Source organism: Cololabis saira, chromosome 7, assembly GCF_033807715.1.
Source record: "Cololabis saira isolate AMF1-May2022 chromosome 7, fColSai1.1, whole genome shotgun sequence".
Taxonomy (NCBI): domain Eukaryota; kingdom Metazoa; phylum Chordata; class Actinopteri; order Beloniformes; family Belonidae; genus Cololabis; species Cololabis saira.
The window spans coordinates 13,064,972-13,084,912 of record NC_084593.1 but is presented as its reverse complement, the minus strand read 5'-3'; the positions used below and the strand labels follow the sequence as shown (position 1 = coordinate 13,084,912).

The 19,941-nt window shown below is 43.2% G+C and overlaps 1 protein-coding gene across 2 annotated transcripts in view; it reads right to left on the bottom strand.

Moving 5' to 3' along the window:
- The window catches only part of LOC133446763 (protocadherin-1-like), a 300,040-nt gene that overhangs the window by 126,450 nt on the left and 153,649 nt on the right, over nt 1–19,941 (bottom strand). For both annotated transcript variants that reach the window (XM_061724837.1, XM_061724838.1), the window contains exon 4: nt 9,101–9,320. In XM_061724837.1, coding sequence (XP_061580821.1) covers nt 9,101–9,320 — 220 coding nt within the window. The remainder of the gene's footprint in view (nt 1–9,100; nt 9,321–19,941) is intronic.

Genomic DNA, 19,941 nt, shown 5'->3' with positions numbered 1-19,941 from the left:
AGATAATACTGTCCAGCGTCCATAGCTCCATCCTATAAACATCTGTAAATACACACAACTCATGGACGTATTAGAAAAAAAAAACAGCAGTAAATGTGATTTCATCTCCATCAAAGTGGCAGTAATTGAGAGACACAATGTGCTTAAGCTGATAACACAATTGTAATTTCTGGTGTCTTTACTGAACACTCAACACTCAGCGTCAGAAGGAGAAGAAAGGAAACCCACAGACTCATTACTGCAGTCTTTTCTTCACAGTGGGCATTGTGGGGATTTTGAATCTGGACTTAATTGGAAAGAACTAGAATAGTAAGTTAATTTAACTCAAATATCTTTGTTGAGGTCCGACGCTCACACACCAGTAGTCCAATGAAACGACACAAGGTTGGACGTTGGACGTTTGCTGGTCGTGCTGTTGTGAGGATCTACGACGAAAGAGATGCCGCAAAAAGCCACATCTTCATTGCTTTTAGCCATTACTGTACAAGGTTGTACCGTTGGATATAATCTACAAATTATGCCACTAGATGTCCTCACACGAACACTGTACTTCGGATTTGAATAGACGTATATTCCCATGTCTTTGGTGCTAAATTACATTTTTGACGTCTTATCTAGGGATGGGCGGTATGGACAAAAAAATGTATCACGATTATTTCTGGCATTTATCCTGATAACGATAAAAATGATGATAAAAAAAATACCAATTCAACTCAACCTTTTTAACTATGAATCTATCTCGCTCTCAGATCCGCCATGTTTGTTACACAAAAACGTCATCAACGGGAATTTATCTTTCTTTCCTTCCTTCCTTCCTTCCTTCCTTCCTTCCTTCCTTCCTTCCTTCCTTCCTTCCTTCCTTCCTTCCTTCCTTCCTTCCTTCCTTCCTTCCTTCCTTCCTTCCTTCCTTCCTTCCTTCCTTCCTTCTTTTTTCCCTTCCTTCCTCCTTTCCTACTGCTCTTTCCTTCCTTCTTCCCTTCCTCTTTTCTCCCTTCCTTCCTCCTTTCCTTGTTTTCTCCCTTCCTTCTCCCCTTTCTTTCCTTCCTTCCTTCCTTCCTTCCTTCCTTCCTTCCTTCCTTCCTTCCTTCCTTCCTTCCTTCCTTCCTTCCTTCCTTCCTTCCTTCCTTCCTTCCTTCCTTCCTTCCGTCCTTCCTTCCTTCCTCCTTTCCTACTGCTCTTTCCTTCCTTCTTCCCTTCCTCTTTTCTCCCTTCCTTCCTTCTTTCCTTCCTTCCTTCCTTCCTTCCTTCCTCCTTTCCTACTGCTCTTTCCTTCCTTCTTCCTTCCTCTTTTCTCCCTTCCTTCCTTGTTTTCTCCCTTCCTTCCTTCCTTCCTTCCTTCCTTCCTTCCTTCCTTCCTTCCTTCCTTCCTTCCTTCCTTCCTTCCTTCCTTCCTTCCTTCCTTCCTTCCTTCCTTCCTTCCTTCTTTTTTCCCTTCCTTCCTCCTTTCCTACTGCTCTTTCCTTCCTTCTTCCCTTCCTCTTTTCTCCCTTCCTTCCTCCTTTCCTTGTTTTCTCCTTCCTTCTCCCCTTTCTTTCCTTCCTTCCTTCCTTCCTTCCTTCCTTCCTTCCTTCCTTCCTTCCTTCCTTCCTTCCTTCCTTCCTTCCTTCCTTCCTTCCTTCCTTCCTTCCTTCCTTCCTTCCTTCCGTCCTTCCTTCCTTCCTCCTTTCCTACTGCTCTTTCCTTCCTTCTTCCCTTCCTCTTTTCTCCCTTCCTTCCTTCTTTCCTTCCTTCCTTCCTTCCTTCCTTCCTCCTTTCCTACTGCTCTTTCCTTCCTTCTTCCCTTCCTCTTTTCTCCCTTCCTTCCTTGTTTTCTCCTTCCTTCCTTCCTTCCTTCCTTCCTTCCTTCCTTCCTTCCTTCCTTCCTTCCTTCCTTCCTTCCTTCCTTCCTTCCTTCCTTCCTTCCTTCCTTCCTTCCTTCCTTCCTTCCTTCCTTCCTTCCAAAAATCAGCTTTACACAAAAACATCATCAACGGGAATTTATCGTTTTTACCACGTCATGACAAATTCTTATCGTGAGGAATTTTTTTGACGGTATATCGTGAACGGTAAAATATCGCCCATTCCTAGTCTTATCCATCTATGCTTGCATTCATTTTCCACTAAAGTTTCAATTGTAAACTATTTGAAGTGAAAAGATGCGCTGAATCAGCCATGCAGCAAATAAAATAAGGTAAAATCCACAGAAACCAGTGTTTTGTTAGTCATGTTAGTGGAGCAGTTGGTCTTAAGTCTGAGTGAAAACTGTGTCACATGTCATGAGCATCCACTTTATACGAGGATTATGTCCAGATTATAATATATGTGCATAATCCAGCGGAACGAGCAGGTGGAGAAGCAACTGGGGTGCATTAAGACCAGCCTGCAATCATGCCACTATCCCAGCAGATGTAATCTGGACACATGTGACTGAAATGCCTCCATCTCCACGTTTAATGGCCACCTGTCAGCGTGCAGATCAGGAAAGCAGTACATAAGCAGGATCCAACCCTTAAACCGAAAAAATTATACATTCACAAGAACTAATGACACATCAATGCCATCCTGCAGACCCTGGAGGCAGGGAGACGGCTTCAGGTGGTTAATCTGACATTTTACAGAGAGAAAGCGGCAGTTTCACTTCACCGCTGGGCGTGAATGACATAAAATAAGAAGATCCGTGGCTTATACAGGAGCAGAGCGAAGACGTGTTGTAGGCAAGTTGCTCTGCTCCCGCAGCTCTTCATCACCGTGTCTGAAGCACTTGAGATCTGAACAATCAGCAATCAGTCACACAACCGAATGATCAATACCGTCTGCAGCCGAGCAAAACAACAGGAAACAACCCAACGGCCTTCAAAAACAGAGAGCAAAGTGGACTAAGCAGCTGAACCGAGCTCCGTCGCTGCTGCAGGAGCCTCATGCGCTGCAATCTGCTGTAATTATTGTCAGGCCAGTCTGTAAAAAAAATAAAATTCTGTCTCTAAATGTTCCTGCAAAGCGCAGACAGGCCTCGCTCGTGAGCCACGAGAGCCCGGCCGACTCCCCGCTCAATAACTGCTTTACTCTTCCCTCCCAAGGTTGTGAAAGGCTGTGTTTAAAACAACATGATCTGAACCTGACTGACAATGCTCGATACCGCTGCTGCGAGCCTGAGAAGAAACCAATTAGATAAACACGCAGCAGATGAGGATTGTGGCCTCTGGAGGTGGGACTAAATCCCCGATCCGCACCGATCCACCAACGACCCTCCAACCTGCCGATACTGGCGTTCCCGCCGCTCAGACGCCCACGCTGCTGTCAGAGCATCCCAGCATCCACACACAGCTCCTGCAGCTCCGCTGTACACACCGCTGAGAGAGAAGGTACAATGTACTTGTAAAGCAACTAAATAACCATTTGGGAGACGTTGCTGCTGCAGGTCTGTGTGAGGAGAAGTGTTGTTTTTGTCAGCTTGTTTCTGTTTTAGTTTGAGTCTAGTCTTTGGGTCAAGCTATCATTTTAGTTTTTATTAGTTTTAGTCACGTTCATTCTCCTTTTAGTCGTGTCAAGTTTCGGTCGACTAAAAGTCTGAGCATTTTAGTCAGAATTGTCCAGGCCAATTTTAGTCATTTATTCAAACCCATTTTACAATTCAAACAAGGTTATCTTATTATTATATTATTGTTACCTTATAGACTCAAGAATACATTCATTCCAGATACAGAAGACTCTAATTTGAGTTTTCAACATACCGGTATTTATTTTTCCGTATTTCTCCCCATCTTTTTCTTTTTCCACGACACATTGGGTTTTCTTTTCCACGTCTATGTAGGTATCCAAAGATGGTCTCTTCTTCTTCTTCTTCTTCTCCAGCCTCAGAGCAGATCCCTGCGTTTCTCTATGTAACTTTGTTTTTAATTGACGTGAACCTAGAGCTCTGCGTCAACGGCATCAGCCTCTACAACTGGGATGGAGGACGTGACGTCACCAGCAGCAGAACTAAACCAGAGGAAACTACTGAAAACATGGACATTAAGGATCTTTGGTAGAACATTTTGTCTCGTTTTGGTCAACGTAAATGAAGAAACATTTTAGCAGAGTTTTTATTTGTAATCTACATTTTAGTCTGGTTTTTATTCCTCTACAATATTGCATTATATATTTAATCATCGTTATCGTCACATGACCAGCATTTTCGTTGCGTCTCGTGTCGTTTTCCTCAGGTGATAAAGGTTCGTTGACGACAATATTTAGTCATAATTTTCGTTGACGAAAGCAACTTTAGTAAGGAGTAAGTTGGATTCATGGTAGTTGTTTTGGCATTTTTAATCTCTATTTTATAGCATCAACCAGGTGTTTCTCCTGATTTTTTTTTTTAATTTTTTGCAACCAATCTTTCTTAGCTGCTCTTGTCAGAAAGGAAACATCCAAAGAAAACTCCTTTCAAATCCAAACCTCAGTGTCAATAATAATGTTCTTGTATTTTAACAAAGACCTCAAGATCCACGTTTTCACGTCAAGTTTCTTGACTCATGACTTAATTCTCATTAAGTGCTTCATGGACAGAACCCACCGCAACTCTGCAGCGCCGGCAGAAACGTTGAACCTTTGCTAAAGATGGTCGCAAATGTTGAAATCAGGAATATCAGAGCTGAGCAGTCAGGACATTTACCCCGATGCGTCTTGTCGATGGCGTCGGATCGGTGTCGGTGGATATCAGAACCTGCAGTATCGATACTGGAGTCAGGGCGGTGCATGAGATGTCTTTGCTCACCAGCTGAACATTTATTATATTTGAAATATTTGAGATATTTGGGTCATGAAACCCTGAGATGGCGGGGCTTCGATGGGGCTTCAGGTCGGGGTTGTTTTCTCTCCAGGAGGAGTTTGCGACCTGGTTCGGACGTCGGCCTCGGCCCGTCGTTCTGGAGCCGGTCCAGTGTGATTACCGTGTTCACAGAGAAGGAGTTTAAGTTTGTTTTGGGCAGATAGAAGCCCGTAGGTGTGTGGAGGCAGCCGACCTCTGGCCACCGTGTTATCAGCGGACGCCACCTTTGGTTAATGAAGCAGAGATATGTTTACGAAGGAGCGCTTGGCTTGTTTTATCAAAGAAATAATGGTTTGGGTATTAAAGCTGCCTGAGAGGAGGAGTGAAGTGTATCTCTGACGGTGTTAATCCTCAGAATAGCAGCTGTAATCTGCTGACCTCTCAGCTTCCACAACACACACACACTTCCTGGGAAAATACCTGCAGCTAAAACATGTTTGGCCATCAAAGTGAAAGCCCGAACATCACACACACACACACACACTGACCTCATTCCAGTGTGTGTGAGGATGCTCTCCATCGCTATCTCTCCCACACACTCACACACACACACACTGGGTGGCAGTAGCTGGTGGGCGTGCGAGCAGCTGTGAATAATTGTGTTTACAGATGGTATATGTGCGACCTGTGGGTTCGGAGACGGCGCCCTCACAAAAGAAGAGAGGCATGACATTTCAAGTCACTCTCGCTCTCCCTCTGTCCTCCCTCTCTTTATTCCTCCTTCTGTTTCAGCTTGTTCACCTCCGTTAGTTTAATTGGCATAAGTGTTAACGAGGCGTCACGAGCCAAAACAGAACAATGAACAGTGACATAAGTAAGAAAAGATTGGTGAAGTGCTTAGTTGTCTGTTTAATTTGGCTCCATAATGTAGGTAAATTAGGTACTTTATTTATACCTCAGGGAGACGTAAAAGCCAACTGCTATTGTGTATCATGATCTCAACGTAAAAATCACGGATTTGAGCCACAGAATACATTTCATAAACGTAAAAAATAGCTATCAAACTTGTCTTTTTGGTTATTCTTTGCGCTTTATACTGAAATAATGATGTCTTTTTTGTTTGTTTTTAAAGCATGAACTGTTTGAGGCTTTGTGCTTTAAATATTTAAATGAGGCTTTTCAAATATGCAGGCTGAAAAGGAGGCTCTGGATGTAAATGTGCATTAATCCGTGTCACCGGCGAGGTTTGGTACAGTAGCGGCGGTGGCACTGCTGACCCCAATCACTCAGCGTTTTACTGGCCAATTATGGCTGAACTCATTCAGGCCCGTCGCTCCATCAAGTTTAAGGTGAAATAAAACACAGACTTTTCTCTGTCACCCAATTACACTTGACCTCGTGTAGAAACACACATTCAGCTTCTCTTTGTGGCAATAAAAAGCTAAAATTTGTTCTCTATGGAAGAAATACATAAAAATGGAAGAAATACATAAAATAAATTGACAATAATATGAAAAATATGAAAAATATTATTATTATTATTATTATTATTATTATTATTATTATTATTATTATTATTATTATTATTATTATTATTATTATTATCATTATTATTATATTATTATTATTATTATTAATAATAATAATAATGGAAGAAATACATAAAATAAAATGACAATAATATGAAAAATATTATTATTATTATTATTATTATTATTAAGAATAATAATAATAATAATAATAATAATAATAACGTCAGATAACAACTATAAAGGGAAATACAACAAAAAGGAAACAGGTTTTTAGGAACTTATGCTCTGGCTTCACTTTTTAGACCCTTTACATGAAGCCCTAATGTTCAATTTGGAGATTGTCAGTCAAAATGTAAAATGTGTGGCTTGAAAACCCCAGAGAGCAAACATTGTTAATTCAACACCGAGTTCAGCAGAATATAACGTAGCGAATCATCCAGCCTTTCATTCAGAGCCTAGCCCGGCGTTCGAATGCTTTTGTACATTGGATTTGTTTTGGTTTTCTGTCGGGAATGGTTGAAAATCCAACATTATTCAAAGAAAGCGCTTTCATGTTTTGTATGCTAACAGGTTTAAGTGTTTATTTAATGCATCTGCCCGACAGCACCATCCGTCACCTTCTTTTCACACGACGCAGAAAACATGAGCAGCTGCAACCACCGGTCCATTACCGCTGCAAGTGTCACAGCAACACAAAGTCAACACCGCACACCTCTTCTACAGCCGTTACATAAGAGACCGCTGAACAATTTAACCTGCGGTGGAAAGAAATATACACGGATTTACTGAAAAAAGGTGTATGAAAGCCAAGGAATGATGATTACGGGAAAAGCATGAGGAGATAATCTATAATCACTGTATTACCAGGAAGAAAACAACATCCGTAGGCTCCGTAGGCTTATGCCTAAATTAACGTCAGTGAGTCTTTCCTGTGCTTTCCATCATGGAAACATGACAAAAGGTCGTACTCTCTGAAATATAACCACTTATAAACTGTTATGATGAGAAAACTACACAAGTACCATGGACAGCGATATTCCAGTGGGTCCTATGTTCCCTCCCAGGCTTCTGTTGCCGGCTTATATGTTCCTTACTGAGCCTGTGCTCTGGAGGTATAGAGACACATCCATCAAAAATGTCTGGACCAATTCTCAAACACAATTTTATTAAAGGTTTAATAAGATACGGTACACATTTGGGCTAATGTGGTGTACTTTTGTTACTTATGGTGTCGTATGAGCCAGATGTGGTCCAGCTGTTTGAAACAGACATGGGTTATACCAGAGGCCCTGGTCCGCGAGCGACACACTCTGCATGTTTTAGACGTCTCCCTGCTTCAATACACCTGACTCAAATGAATGCATCATCATCAGCCCGTCATCAAGTTCTGCACAAGTCTGTTAATGAGGCAGTCATTCGTATCAGGGTGTTTTGAAGAAGCAGAGACATCTAAAACATGCAGGACTGGGGTCCTCAAGGTGTTGTGATGGCCAAGCCAGGACATGTTTTATGGATGTAACCTCAACGTTGTGACTGAAGCCCAAATGTGAGAAAGAAGAAGAAAGAAAAAGTCTTGGGTATTTGGATGCTTTAAAAAAAATAATTATTTTCATATTTTCTTTACTGGATCAATAATCAACTACAAGATGCTATTTTTAAGAACCAATCAGCTGAACGTTGACGTTTTCTTATCATCTGACCAAACGGTGTATTTTCATTCATTGTTATTAAAAAAAGGAACTTGAATCCGATCAAAGGGTCATTTTACACCGCCAACAAGTGGCTTATAATTATCATTATTTTGTTGAACCCAGTTTCTTTCAACTTAGTTTGGTGTTAAAACATCAACATAGAGAGGAATCTAAGAGCCAACAAGCTAAACTCTTAAAAATAAGAGCTTGACCATTCAACCCATAATTTAATAATGTCAAAATAAAAAGTAAAAAAGGAAGAGCATGTTTATATATGTGATGGGGCTTCGGTGAAATAGCTAAGAAGTCAAACACTTCTTAATTTCTTGTAGCTGGAGCGGTATGTAAAAGGTGCTGAAAACTTGACAGCGTATTCTGTTAGCATCTTTGTTAGCATCATTAGCATCTCCCGCTGTCTGTACAAGGAAGCTGCAGCTAAGTGGCTAGGACTGCTTCTCTCACAACCTTTCAAAAACATCAAAATTAAAGGACAGAAAAATGAAAAAACACATAAATAGCATAGCTTAAAACTCTACAGTGTGTGCGTATTTGGGGATATAAGCATCATTAGCATCAGCTGCCTCTCGTATCTGTAAACAGGCAACAGATACGTGGCTAATACGGCTCCTCAGGCACCTGGTTGGCGTTGTAAAGACTTTCCTGGATGATTTATCTTGTAAAGGATGAACAGAAATAGATGTATAAATATTAGCACGCTAACAAGGCTCACAACAGGCTAACTGGCGAAGACGGAGGGGATTGTGTTAGGGTGCTCCCTGCTAGCCTCCCTCGGCGGCCTGCGAGTGGAGCTGATGGAGGGTTGGAGCTCGCTATGATTTACATAATTGGGATGTTAATTTGTTAAGCTGTGGGATTTGATTATGTTGCATATTGATTGTGTTGTGCTGCTGTGAGGTCACACACCTCTTTAACAAAGGTATACACAGCACAGGGAATTGTGGGAATTTGATTAAACGTGTGATGTTAGTATTCCTGCTGACAAGGTGTGTGTTTATGTGTCCAGAAACGAGTGTAGATGCGTGGACAGCCATCATTGTTGAGGGGATTGTGTGCGTTTGTGAACTGTGATGGATGGAGGGGTGGGGGGGTGAAAACGAGAGTAGAGGGAGGGCAACTCCACCTGGTCTTACCGTTCTCCGGGTGCTCCATCTCGCCGATGCTGCCGTCGGGCGTGGTCCTCTCGTAGTGGTCCTCCGGCAGAGCCAGCGGCCCGATCCGGGGCCCCGACGACGACTTGGAGCTGGGGGTCTCCGACTCTTCCAGGCCGCTGTCGTAGTAGCTGTGCTGGGACGCGTCCTGCAGGTCCTGCGCCTGGTTGGACGTCGAGAAGGTCACTCGGCGGTGGGGCAGCTGCGCGGCACAAAAGATGGTGGAGGAGAAGTGGGTTAGTCCCAAACGCTTAGGGCAAGTCTTGCTTCCCTTGACACACTGTCCCTAATCAATTATAGCTAAATTTAACATGTGAAGTGCTTTTGTTAGAAATCAGCCTGATCTGAGGCGGATTATCGGAGACATCAAGAGGAACCCGACAATAAAAATAACCACGGAGAAGTCATTTACACGCGTTAACCACGGTGTACTCTTTTATCAACGTGACTGATTTGAGTTTTTACTTTGATTCTGCAGCTCGAACCAGTCGACTTTCATCATCCCCCTCAGGATGAAACGGGCCGCGCCGCCGCGCCGATGACTGATCTCATCGCGTCTCAGTGTTTTCACTTACAAAACCAGTTTGCTGAAGACACTGACGACCACAACAGATGCTTTACAGCCAATAACCTTGATCACTCTGATGGAACAATTGACAGGCTTTTAAACAATGCTTCTATACTTTAGGAAAGTTACACCCACTTTACGAGATATCCTGTCTTTTTCTATTCTTAACTCTTGTATCAGCTGCCCCACAAGGAGATAAGAAAGGAAAAAAACGAGGTTTCGTTCTCAGGTTTGCTAAAGACGACATTTAGACTGTTGAGAGGCAGGAACAGAGGTGCCGTGAGGATCTGGAGACGCTGGGGAGCTCAGCCCGGCCCAGAAAGCTTCAGATTCTCATACGGCGCTTAAAGTGAATCTCAAGAACATAAAAATCCTGGAAATATTTCATATGTGATCAGGCAAACAAATAGTTCAACGCAGATGTTGCTTTAAACTACAATATTATCTTTAGGTTATTGTTTTATTTTGAGCTGCTTTAGCTTAATAAGCTGTTTTAATTTATTTTTGTCCACATCAGCAGCATCAAAACGTCCATCCATACATTTGTCTGGGAGTGCCTTGCTTCAGGGTTCAGTCAACGCAGCCTGAACAACAGCAGCTACTTCACCAACACGGCTCTGTGATGGAAATAGATATGTGGGTGGATGGATGGATGGATGGATGGATGGATGGATGGATGGATGGATGGATGGATGGATGGATGGATGGATGGATGGATGGATGGATGGATGGATAAATGGATGGATGGATGGATAAATGGATGGATGGATGGATGGATGGATGGATGGATGGATGGATGGATGGATGGATGGATGGATGGATGGATGGATGGATGGATGGATGGATGGATGGATGGATGGATGGATAAATGGATGGATGGATGGATAAATGGATGGATGGATGGATGGATGGATGGATGGATGGATGGATGGATGGATGGATGGATGGATGGATGGATGGATGGATGGATGGATGGATAAATGGATGGATGGATGGATGGATAAATGGATGGATGGATGGATTTATAAAAATAGATGGATAAATGGATGGATGGATAAATGGATGGATGGATGGATGGATGGATGGATGGATGGATGGATGGATGGATGGATGGATGGATGGATGGATGGATGGATGGATGGATGGATGGATGGATGGATGGATGGATGGATGGATGGATGGATGGATGGATACTTTATTAATCCCAGGGAAATTAAAAGTATTCAGCAGCTACTTAGGTTCCCAAAAAGCAGGTTATTATCAATGACAAACAGAAAACATATAACAACATAAAAGTGCAGCGCCTCAATGAAAGGGTCAAATGTAAATCAAAATTAAAAACAATGTTGGGTAAATCCAGCTGAGACTGGGTTAAGACACTGGGAGGGATACTTTCATTCAGCTATTGATGGTTAAAGCCCAGCTGCTTCGTCTCTCCCAGACAGCAGTCGGTAAAAGTGGTCTTGTCATGCTTTTTTGTATATTTTTACTTCTTCACAGTCTTGTTCTAATAATTAATCACTTTTAATTGTAATCACAGATAAACAAACAACGATAGCACCCTGAAACAATGTTTTTTGTGCTAACGAATAGTACAACCTGTGTTTGAGAACGCCTCTCTCTGGAGGTTTTTTTCCATCGTCATTTCTTGATGACGTCACATAGAGCCGTTTCCTTATATGGTCATATCCTCCAGGTTAGTGCACATCCACCAGATCTAGGGCTTGGAAGTGTCAGTGATGTTACACAATACCAAGTAATGAACGCAGTATTCACTGAACAGAGATGTCCAGCTGGGATGTTTCCGACGTGTGTGGAAGGATTTGAGACGCTGAGCTCATTTACAAGAAATGTTGCACATTGTGTTGATAACATATTGGACTTGCAACAGGAACTCTGCACATTAACAAGCCCCGCGAAAATTCAACCAATCAGAAAACACAGGAAAAGCCTCTCAGTCTTAATAGTTATGAAATGATAATTGGATTTTTAAGTTTCTCTAGTCTCAGAGATAAGGATGAGATGAATGAGAACGAGCATAAAAGCACCTCTTGAAGACCTTGTTGTGTGTTTTTACAGGTGTGAATATCAGATCATCCAGTTAAAATGAGTTTTTTTAAGAAACTGAATCGAACTGACCGGATCAAGACATAAAAAAAATAAATAAATAGAAAAACAAAGCACACGCAACGGTGTTGCATCATGAAAGTGCGGTGATGCAAGCGATGCTGCTGGATAAAGAGCATAATGTAGTGAGAGAGATCCATACATGCATGCATCCTGGAGTTAATCCACCGCCGGCATGTGAATGAGAAACTTCAAGTAAGTGGGACCCTGGTGAGTTTAAAAGGGAAAATCAACAACTACAAGGTCGTTCTTTCATAATTCTCCACGTGTCTCTCCCGATATAAACGTCACTAAACGTGTAGAGATTAAAAGAAACGGGATGTTGCCGTGTGACTTTTTTAATGTGAACTGGAGTTGAATACATTCTCCAGTGTGTTTGTCTTCCACCATCCATCTTTTAGGATGAGTGTTTGTGAACGCAGTAGATCCAACACACACACACACACACACACACACACACACACACACACACACACACACACACACACACACACACACACACACGCACCTTCCTGCTCCATTTACCGTGTGTTTTCTGCGGGTGGCTTCAACTGTTCGACTTGTATGTTTGATGATTTTGTAATTAAAATACAATTAGCCTCACTGTGGCGCTGCTCACACACACACACACACGCGCACACACACACACACACACGCACGCACACACACACACACACACACACACACTCCTTATGCAAAGACACAAGATGTGCCGTCATACACACACACTGGACCAGCTTGGGCTAATAAGGAACGACATCTCTAGGTTGGCAGATACTCCATCACCATGGCAACTGGCCGCTGTCAGGACCCCGAACCCGTGAAATCAGAAGGGGAACGCGTGGAGCTCCTCATTCCGATCTTCATCCCTACATTTGTAAGCAGCTGAACTGCTCGCCGCTTGGTCGGGACTCACATCCCAGTCCTGCCAATCACATCTCACAATGTTCAGGGCCGTTTAAAGTCCTTCCCAGTCCTTCACAGCTGAGCCGACCCGGTACCCGCCGCACGGCCAAGCAGCTCGAAAAGGTTCAGCAGGAAGGATTGTTAAAAATATGAGTAACTGTTCTGCATGCAGGAGTGAAAAAAAAAGAGGGCTGCAATATTAATGCCAGAGTGATGGAAAATGTGCAAAATTCAGAACCGCAGCGGACCTGCCCTTTAAACCGTGTGGATACAATACGCTGTCAAAGCATGAAAAGCCCAGATCCCCGGTGCTCCAGGCGACAGGCGCCTCCTCCAGGTGAACCCGTTCAAACAGTCAAGAATAAAACGAGCGGCTCGCTCCCAGAAGAACCGCTGGAGCTGGAGATGCTCGCCGCGGTCACCGCTTGTATTTCAGTACTGGCACCAAACCAGTGTTATATAACGGGATAGTTCTTTCTTTCTTTTCTTTTCTTTTTTTTTTGTTTTTCAGCCTTGTCCGCTCAGTGTCTGAGTGATTTCACAGGAAGGGCCTGTTTACATGAGGATTATTTGATCGTAGCGTTTATTTTTAATGCTGAGACAGAACACGTCTTGTTATAAAATACCAGGATCTTGGTTAAGAAGAATTATTTGAACAGAATATTCATGTTTTTGTGAAAAGGGACATATTTTTAAAATGTTGACGCAAAGTCTTCGCCATATGGATACAGGTAAAAAAAGAACCCACTTTTCAACTAGTTGTTACTAAAGTTGCTTTCGTCACCAAAAATGAACCTTTATCACCTGAGGAAAACGAGACGAGACGCAACGAAAATAATGGTCATGTGTTGATAACGATAATTAAATATATAATGCAATATTGTAGAGGAATAAAAACGAGACTAAAATGTAGATTACAAAATAAAAACTCTGCTTAAATGTGTCTTCATTTTCGTTGACCAAACGTTCTCCCAAAGATCCTTAATGTCCATGTTTTCAGTAGTTTCCTCTGGTTTAGTTCTGCTGGTGACGTTACGTCCTCAATCCCAGTCGCTGCAGCGGGGAATCAGATCCAGAAGATGCAGCTGCAGAGTTAGAGGCTGATGCCGTTAACGCAGAGCTCTAGGTTCACGTCAATTAAAAACAAAGTTACAAAGAGAAACGCGGGGATCTGCTCTGGGGCTGGATGAAGAAGAAGAAACCATCTTACACTTTCCTACATAGACGTGGAAAAGAAAAGATGGGGAGAAATGCGGAAAAATAAATATGTTGTAAACTCAAATTAGAGTCTTCTGTATCTGGAATGAATGGATTCTTGAGTCTATAAGGTAACAATAATCTAATAATAAGATAACCTTGTTTGAATTGTAAAATGGTTTTGGCTAAATACAATCTTTGACTAAAATAAGACTAAAATGCTTAGACTGTTAGTCGACTGAAACTTGACGCGACTAAAAGGAGAATGAACATGACTAAAACTAATAAAAACTAAAATGATATCTTGACCCAAAGACTAGACTAAAACTAAAATTGAAACAGGCTGACAGAAACAAAACTAGTTGTTAAAGTTTCCTCAATAGTAGCAGGTTAAAGGGGGTGGAGTCAGCATTCCAACTCTCTCATTCCCCCTCTTGCATTACTGTGCAAAACCCACCATAGAGGCTGAGGAAATGGTTGATGGTGTGAACGTAAGAATAATTCTGCTCAGGTCCGGGTCTGTGATGTCATAGACTCATGAAGACCTGAACGGCTCACTGAATGACAGACTTAAATGCTCAGACCGGCCGAATCACAGTTATCAATCAATATTTATGCTGTAAATGCAGAAAAGGTGTTTGTCTGAATCAGAAGCGGATCAGGAGTTTGCTTCATCTTACAGGTAGGAAGCAGAGGCAGCTTCTGCTCCTGTTGCACATCGTACAGGAAGTAAATCCTGCAGCTGTCAGACGAGCGCAGCTGCCCAAGACGTTGGACAAACAGCACGGTTTGCTTTCGGGGGAATGTTGTGCCACGATGTGACGAATATGTGCCGAGTTAAACTCAAACTGGCAAACAGATCAGTGTGTTTACCTCAGAGAAGACACAAGTGATTTTCTGTGTTTGCTATCACAGGCTTCCCAGTGCAAACAACGCAGCTCACAGTCACAGAGAACAAACATCTGCTTTGCCAAATTTCGGGGCTGTGACGCCCTGCATCGGGCGTATCGATCAGATCTGTCTGCAAGTCTGGCAGCTCGTATTATTAATACTTCTACTTCCTCCCTTTTATTTGCTCTGTGATAATCAGGAAACAAATGACATCGATGTTTATAAACCAAATAATCAGGATTCCTCTCCCGCCTCCACATTGCCCCTTTTGCACTTCAGCTGGTGTTTGTTGGCAGGAAATAGAAGTGCAACCTCAGCAGGTTGCAATTTTGAGAAAGTGGAGCAGATCAGAGGGGAGGGAAGCAAAGACCAACCAATATCCAGAGCAACCTCCCCCCACGCTGCACCTGTGCTCGGCGTCCTTGTTCTCCTGAGCGCCACCCCGTGGACGACACGGCGGCTCGATTTTCTGTTCATCATGAATGCTGAACTCCAGCCAAAGCAACGCCAGCTAAAGTCTGCTGATATGTGCAAAAAAAAAAAGATAAATAATGATAATAAAAGAACTGGACGTGGAGGAAGAAATGTGTGGGCCAGATGCTGGAATGTCATGAACCAGCTTTGATATGAGCTGCAAGAATCTGAAGGTGTGGTCGGTAACCCACGGTAACCCAGAGTTAGCTCTGTCGGTCATACGGGCTAAAAACATATACCGTATTTTCTGGACTATAAGCCGCTACTTTTTTCATAGGTTTTCAACCATGCAGCTTATACAAAGGTTCGGCTATTCTGGGGATTTTTCTTCCACCGCTCGGTGCGCTCTAACCGGAATTAGAATCAACACTAAGACAAAATAAATGCAAAGAAGAATACACTACTACTTCTTTAGCAGATAGAAGTAGGTAGAATCAGATTTCAAACAGATAAATAGATAAATAAATACTGGTTATTTTCTCTTGGTTCTGTCCCGTTTTAATCAGCAAAGTTGCTGCCGTGTTAAAAGACACTGTTAGGAAAGGATCTATTTAGGTACAAACATGTACATCATTTACAGTTCAAAATCCTTCTGTACATGTAGTAAATATCTAATCTAACAACATAAATATCTGCAGCTTGCATATTTTATTTTTTTTTAAATAGAGCGGATGTGGCTTGTATGCAGGTGCGGCTTATAGTCCAGAAAATACGGTAGATGTGGGCCATGTTTGGGCCAAATACTGAGGAAGCTTATTCCTTTTACACCAAACCGGTTCCAGGGCTGGGGTCTGAGTTTGGAACTGGGCTTTCTGTTCCCACTGACAAAGAACTGGCTCTTACGTACGCCTTACTTATGCGGAGGGGGCGGAGTTATTAAGACCAACGGCAATAGCAAGACTGGGAGACGGCGACATTTTCAAATAAGAATTAATGCGGATGCAGCAAAGCATCATGGGTCTGAGGAGGAGACAACCTGTCTTTTAGAGATGTGACCACGGAGGTGCTACGTGGACCAAGTCCTGTTAGAGCTAATACCTTGTTGCTTCAACTTTTGCGCCAACGCAAACGCAGCGACGTACTGATGTGGCTCCAGCACCAGAGCTGTGGAAACACAAACCGGTTCTCAGCTGGTTCGCAAGTTGAACGAGTTGTGAACCAACACCGGCCCAGAACCAGCCCTGGAACCGGTTTGGTGGAAAAGCAGCATGCATTACAGCATGACAGCACCTTTGTCTCTGAAACCAAGAAGAGGAAGGAGACTGGACCGAAGCGGCACACGGATGACTTTAAAGGTTTGACGCTGCACTTCTTTCAGGTCTGAGATGGACAAAAGGCTTCAGTGACGAGAACAAAATGAGTTCAATAAAAGGTTTTAATGCACAGTCTCATCCGCATGAAGCATTCCCAGGGTCCAATAATGTCATTGAACTCTGAAATTAATTCACGGATCTACAGAAAGAAGTATATTCAATATCATTTTGGATACAATTAAACTCATTTTAAACCTCATTTTCACTTAAAAATCAAAACTCGGAACTGAACCACATTCAAAATATACAGTTAAGGTGCATTTATGCTCCGTCCAGAGGACGGATGGACCCCTTCGTCCGATTCCAGGGCCCTGGATGCAACAAACGGAGCAATACCACCGGGACCCGCGAGGGGGCAGTGTTGAGCAGTGAAGCTCACAAGCCGCCAGCAAAAGCTGCAAACCAGGGAAGAAGAAGAAGAATTTACTTAGTAGACCACCAACGTCTACTACGCTGCTCCTTTGACGTCTCTTTCTAAGATCCTGCATCGCCATGATCTCCTCCTCTTTCGCCATGTTTGCTAAAACTACTTCTTTGTCATCTTTTCCTTCTTCTTCTGGTGTTCTTGGGCGGTTGCAAACAACTGGTGTCGGAAACTGAACCCCGAACTCAGCACTGCCCTCTAGTGGATGAAAGGATTTAAAGGAGCATGAGGCTCCTTTTAAGAAATGAGACTCTCTAGCGCCACCCTTCGCCACGACAGCCGTCGGGGGTACTGCAGCCAACAGTGAAGCCGGCACGGGAGAACAGGGAGAACGCACATGCAGCGTCATGTGACGTCACATCCGCAGGGCAGCGCGGGAAAAGCGGCCCCAGCCTTGCAGCACATTTTGCAGCACACAGCCTGTTCAAGGCAACGGACAGATATACTAGAGGGCTCACTCTTTTTGGTTTGGAACGCTTCATCTGACCTTATTACTAGAAAAATTAAAACGTATACAATTTTTTTTCATAAATTCAGTCTCAAGCTCCTTTAACAAGATAAAAGATGTATGGACGTATGAGAGCGGCGACGTATGACAACATCTGAAACGATGTGCCTATTTACGTACGTAAGGGAGCATAGAATAACAATAAAAAACAATAAAGATGTTTTATTTGATTGTTTCGTCCCGTTTGCATGTTAATCCCCACCCTTCATGGACTTGAGTGACTTCATCGTCATGGTGATGAAGGTCGACAATTAAAAATTCAAGGGAAAAATGCTTCATTGCGGCAAAGTGTTAATGCTGCACTTTAAAGGAAGTTTCTAACAATTCCTCAGCTGACAAACACAGGCTAAATGCACGCCTGCACGTTTATGTAAAACAAGAGGGCCATGATGAACCACTTTCCCTTGAATCCCTAATAACTGACCTTCATTACCGTCACAGAGTGAGGCAACGGCGAGGCCATGAATATGCTGCCGAATCCATCACGCAGGAAGGCAGAATTAAGAAGATAAGGAGGATAAGAAGGGAGGAAGAGGAGCGATGCGGAGAGGAAGCAAATGGAGCATAAAGGGGGAGCGCAGGAGGCAGGATGATGAGGAAGAGGAGGCGAGTGGTGGGATCGGGGCTGATAAGAAAAGCCCGGCCTCCTCCTCTTCCTCCTGCTGCTCCGGCTCCCGCAGGAGGTGATGGAGGAAGAGGAGGAGGCACCTTCACTGGGCCGCATTGTTCAGAGATGATTAAAAACCAGCGAGAGGAGGAATGCAGGACGCCTCGCTGGGTGTTTGTCAGCCGAGACACGGAGGGGAAGATAACTGCATGTGTGTGTGAGATCCTCATTACCTCCCTCTGTGGGAGATAAGAGTGTGTGAGGCTGCATTGTGCATGGTTATAAAACTCTGTCCTTATCAAGTATGCGTGCACACACACTCTCCAAGCAACACACACTTATTAACACATGCTCACACACAAATGAAGAGCGACCGCCAGCCATAATTCGACACAACCGTGTTGAATCTGAGTGGAGGAGGAAGGAGGGAAAGATGGACCACGGCCACGGGAGAGGAGGAAGATGAGGAGGTTTGGAAGGAACGTGGATGAAACCCTGCTCCTTCAGGTCGCTGTGGTCATGAAAATACTGCCGGTGTGGTGAATGCAGAGCAGCGCCTGGAGGAGCGCGGCCACTCCGCGCCTTCAAGGCGCCGCAGCCGTGAAATGAATTATTCAAACCCGCGTCCGAATCCATCTCAAGTGTGGCATTAACCCCAGAGGGCACAAACTTGTTGTCGAGCCACGCCTCCCCCTCGCGAAACGTGTTGTTCTCATTTCTACCCTGAGGCACCTGCAGACTAACCATCATGCAACTGTGAGTCACGCCGGACCGATGTTTCTGTGGTCCAGAGGTGCATGTTACGTTGGTGAATCAGACATTCATGCAAACATCCTGCTTCACTCATTCATGCTTCATCATAGCAGGAGGTTAATCGTCCATATCGTCCATAAATCCTTGGAAAGACTAGTTTTATAAATGTTTTTCTCTTTCTCTGTTCAATGCAGTGATGGAAGTCTAAAAATATTATTACTATTATTATAGAAAAAGTCATGTTATTGGCTGCAGACTTATGTGATGGGTTGATACCTGTTTCTCCACATAGCCATTGTTTTATCTAGACCACCTAAACCAAGACCAGAAAGTATCAAGACCAAGACCAAGACTGGTTCAGCTCAAGACCGAGACCAGAAACAAACCTAGTAATTTCCTGATCCTGCGTGATTGTAGAACATCAGCTCCATCCTGGTTCAGCTAGTTTCCATATGAGCTTGTATTCAACTGCAGCACAATAACAGAGAAGAGGATGATGATGTTGAACTCACTATAAATGTTTCCATCAGCTGAGATCAGATCTGTGTGGCGACCGCACTACCGCTATTTCTACACTATTGGAGGATTGACTCCAGCGCTTTTAAGGATTGACACGACTACTAACTAGTCCCAAAGTCCTCTAGCAGAATAACCAGCCTCCAACACCCCCCTCCACCTCAGAAAAGTCATGAATAGTAAATGTTCCTGAATTAAATTGGACTTAATTTGGAGATGAAACGTGAATTTTAAATATTAAAGATACACACAATTATCAACTTGAAATTACATTATTTAGCATTAAAGTAATCAGATTACACTGTATATCAACATCACTGAAATGGACCTGATGCTTAATCAATCACAACGATATGCAAATATTATTCCTATATTTATTCAAACAAGGCCGTTATGAACACAAAACTGCAAATAATGCATGCAGAAGCACTAAAACATTGAATCAAACGCAAAATACATACAGTTCACAAAACTGTACATTAAAGAGGGAAAGAACTGCTGATCACCAGATTCTGTCACCTTGGTGCAACCGCATCTCG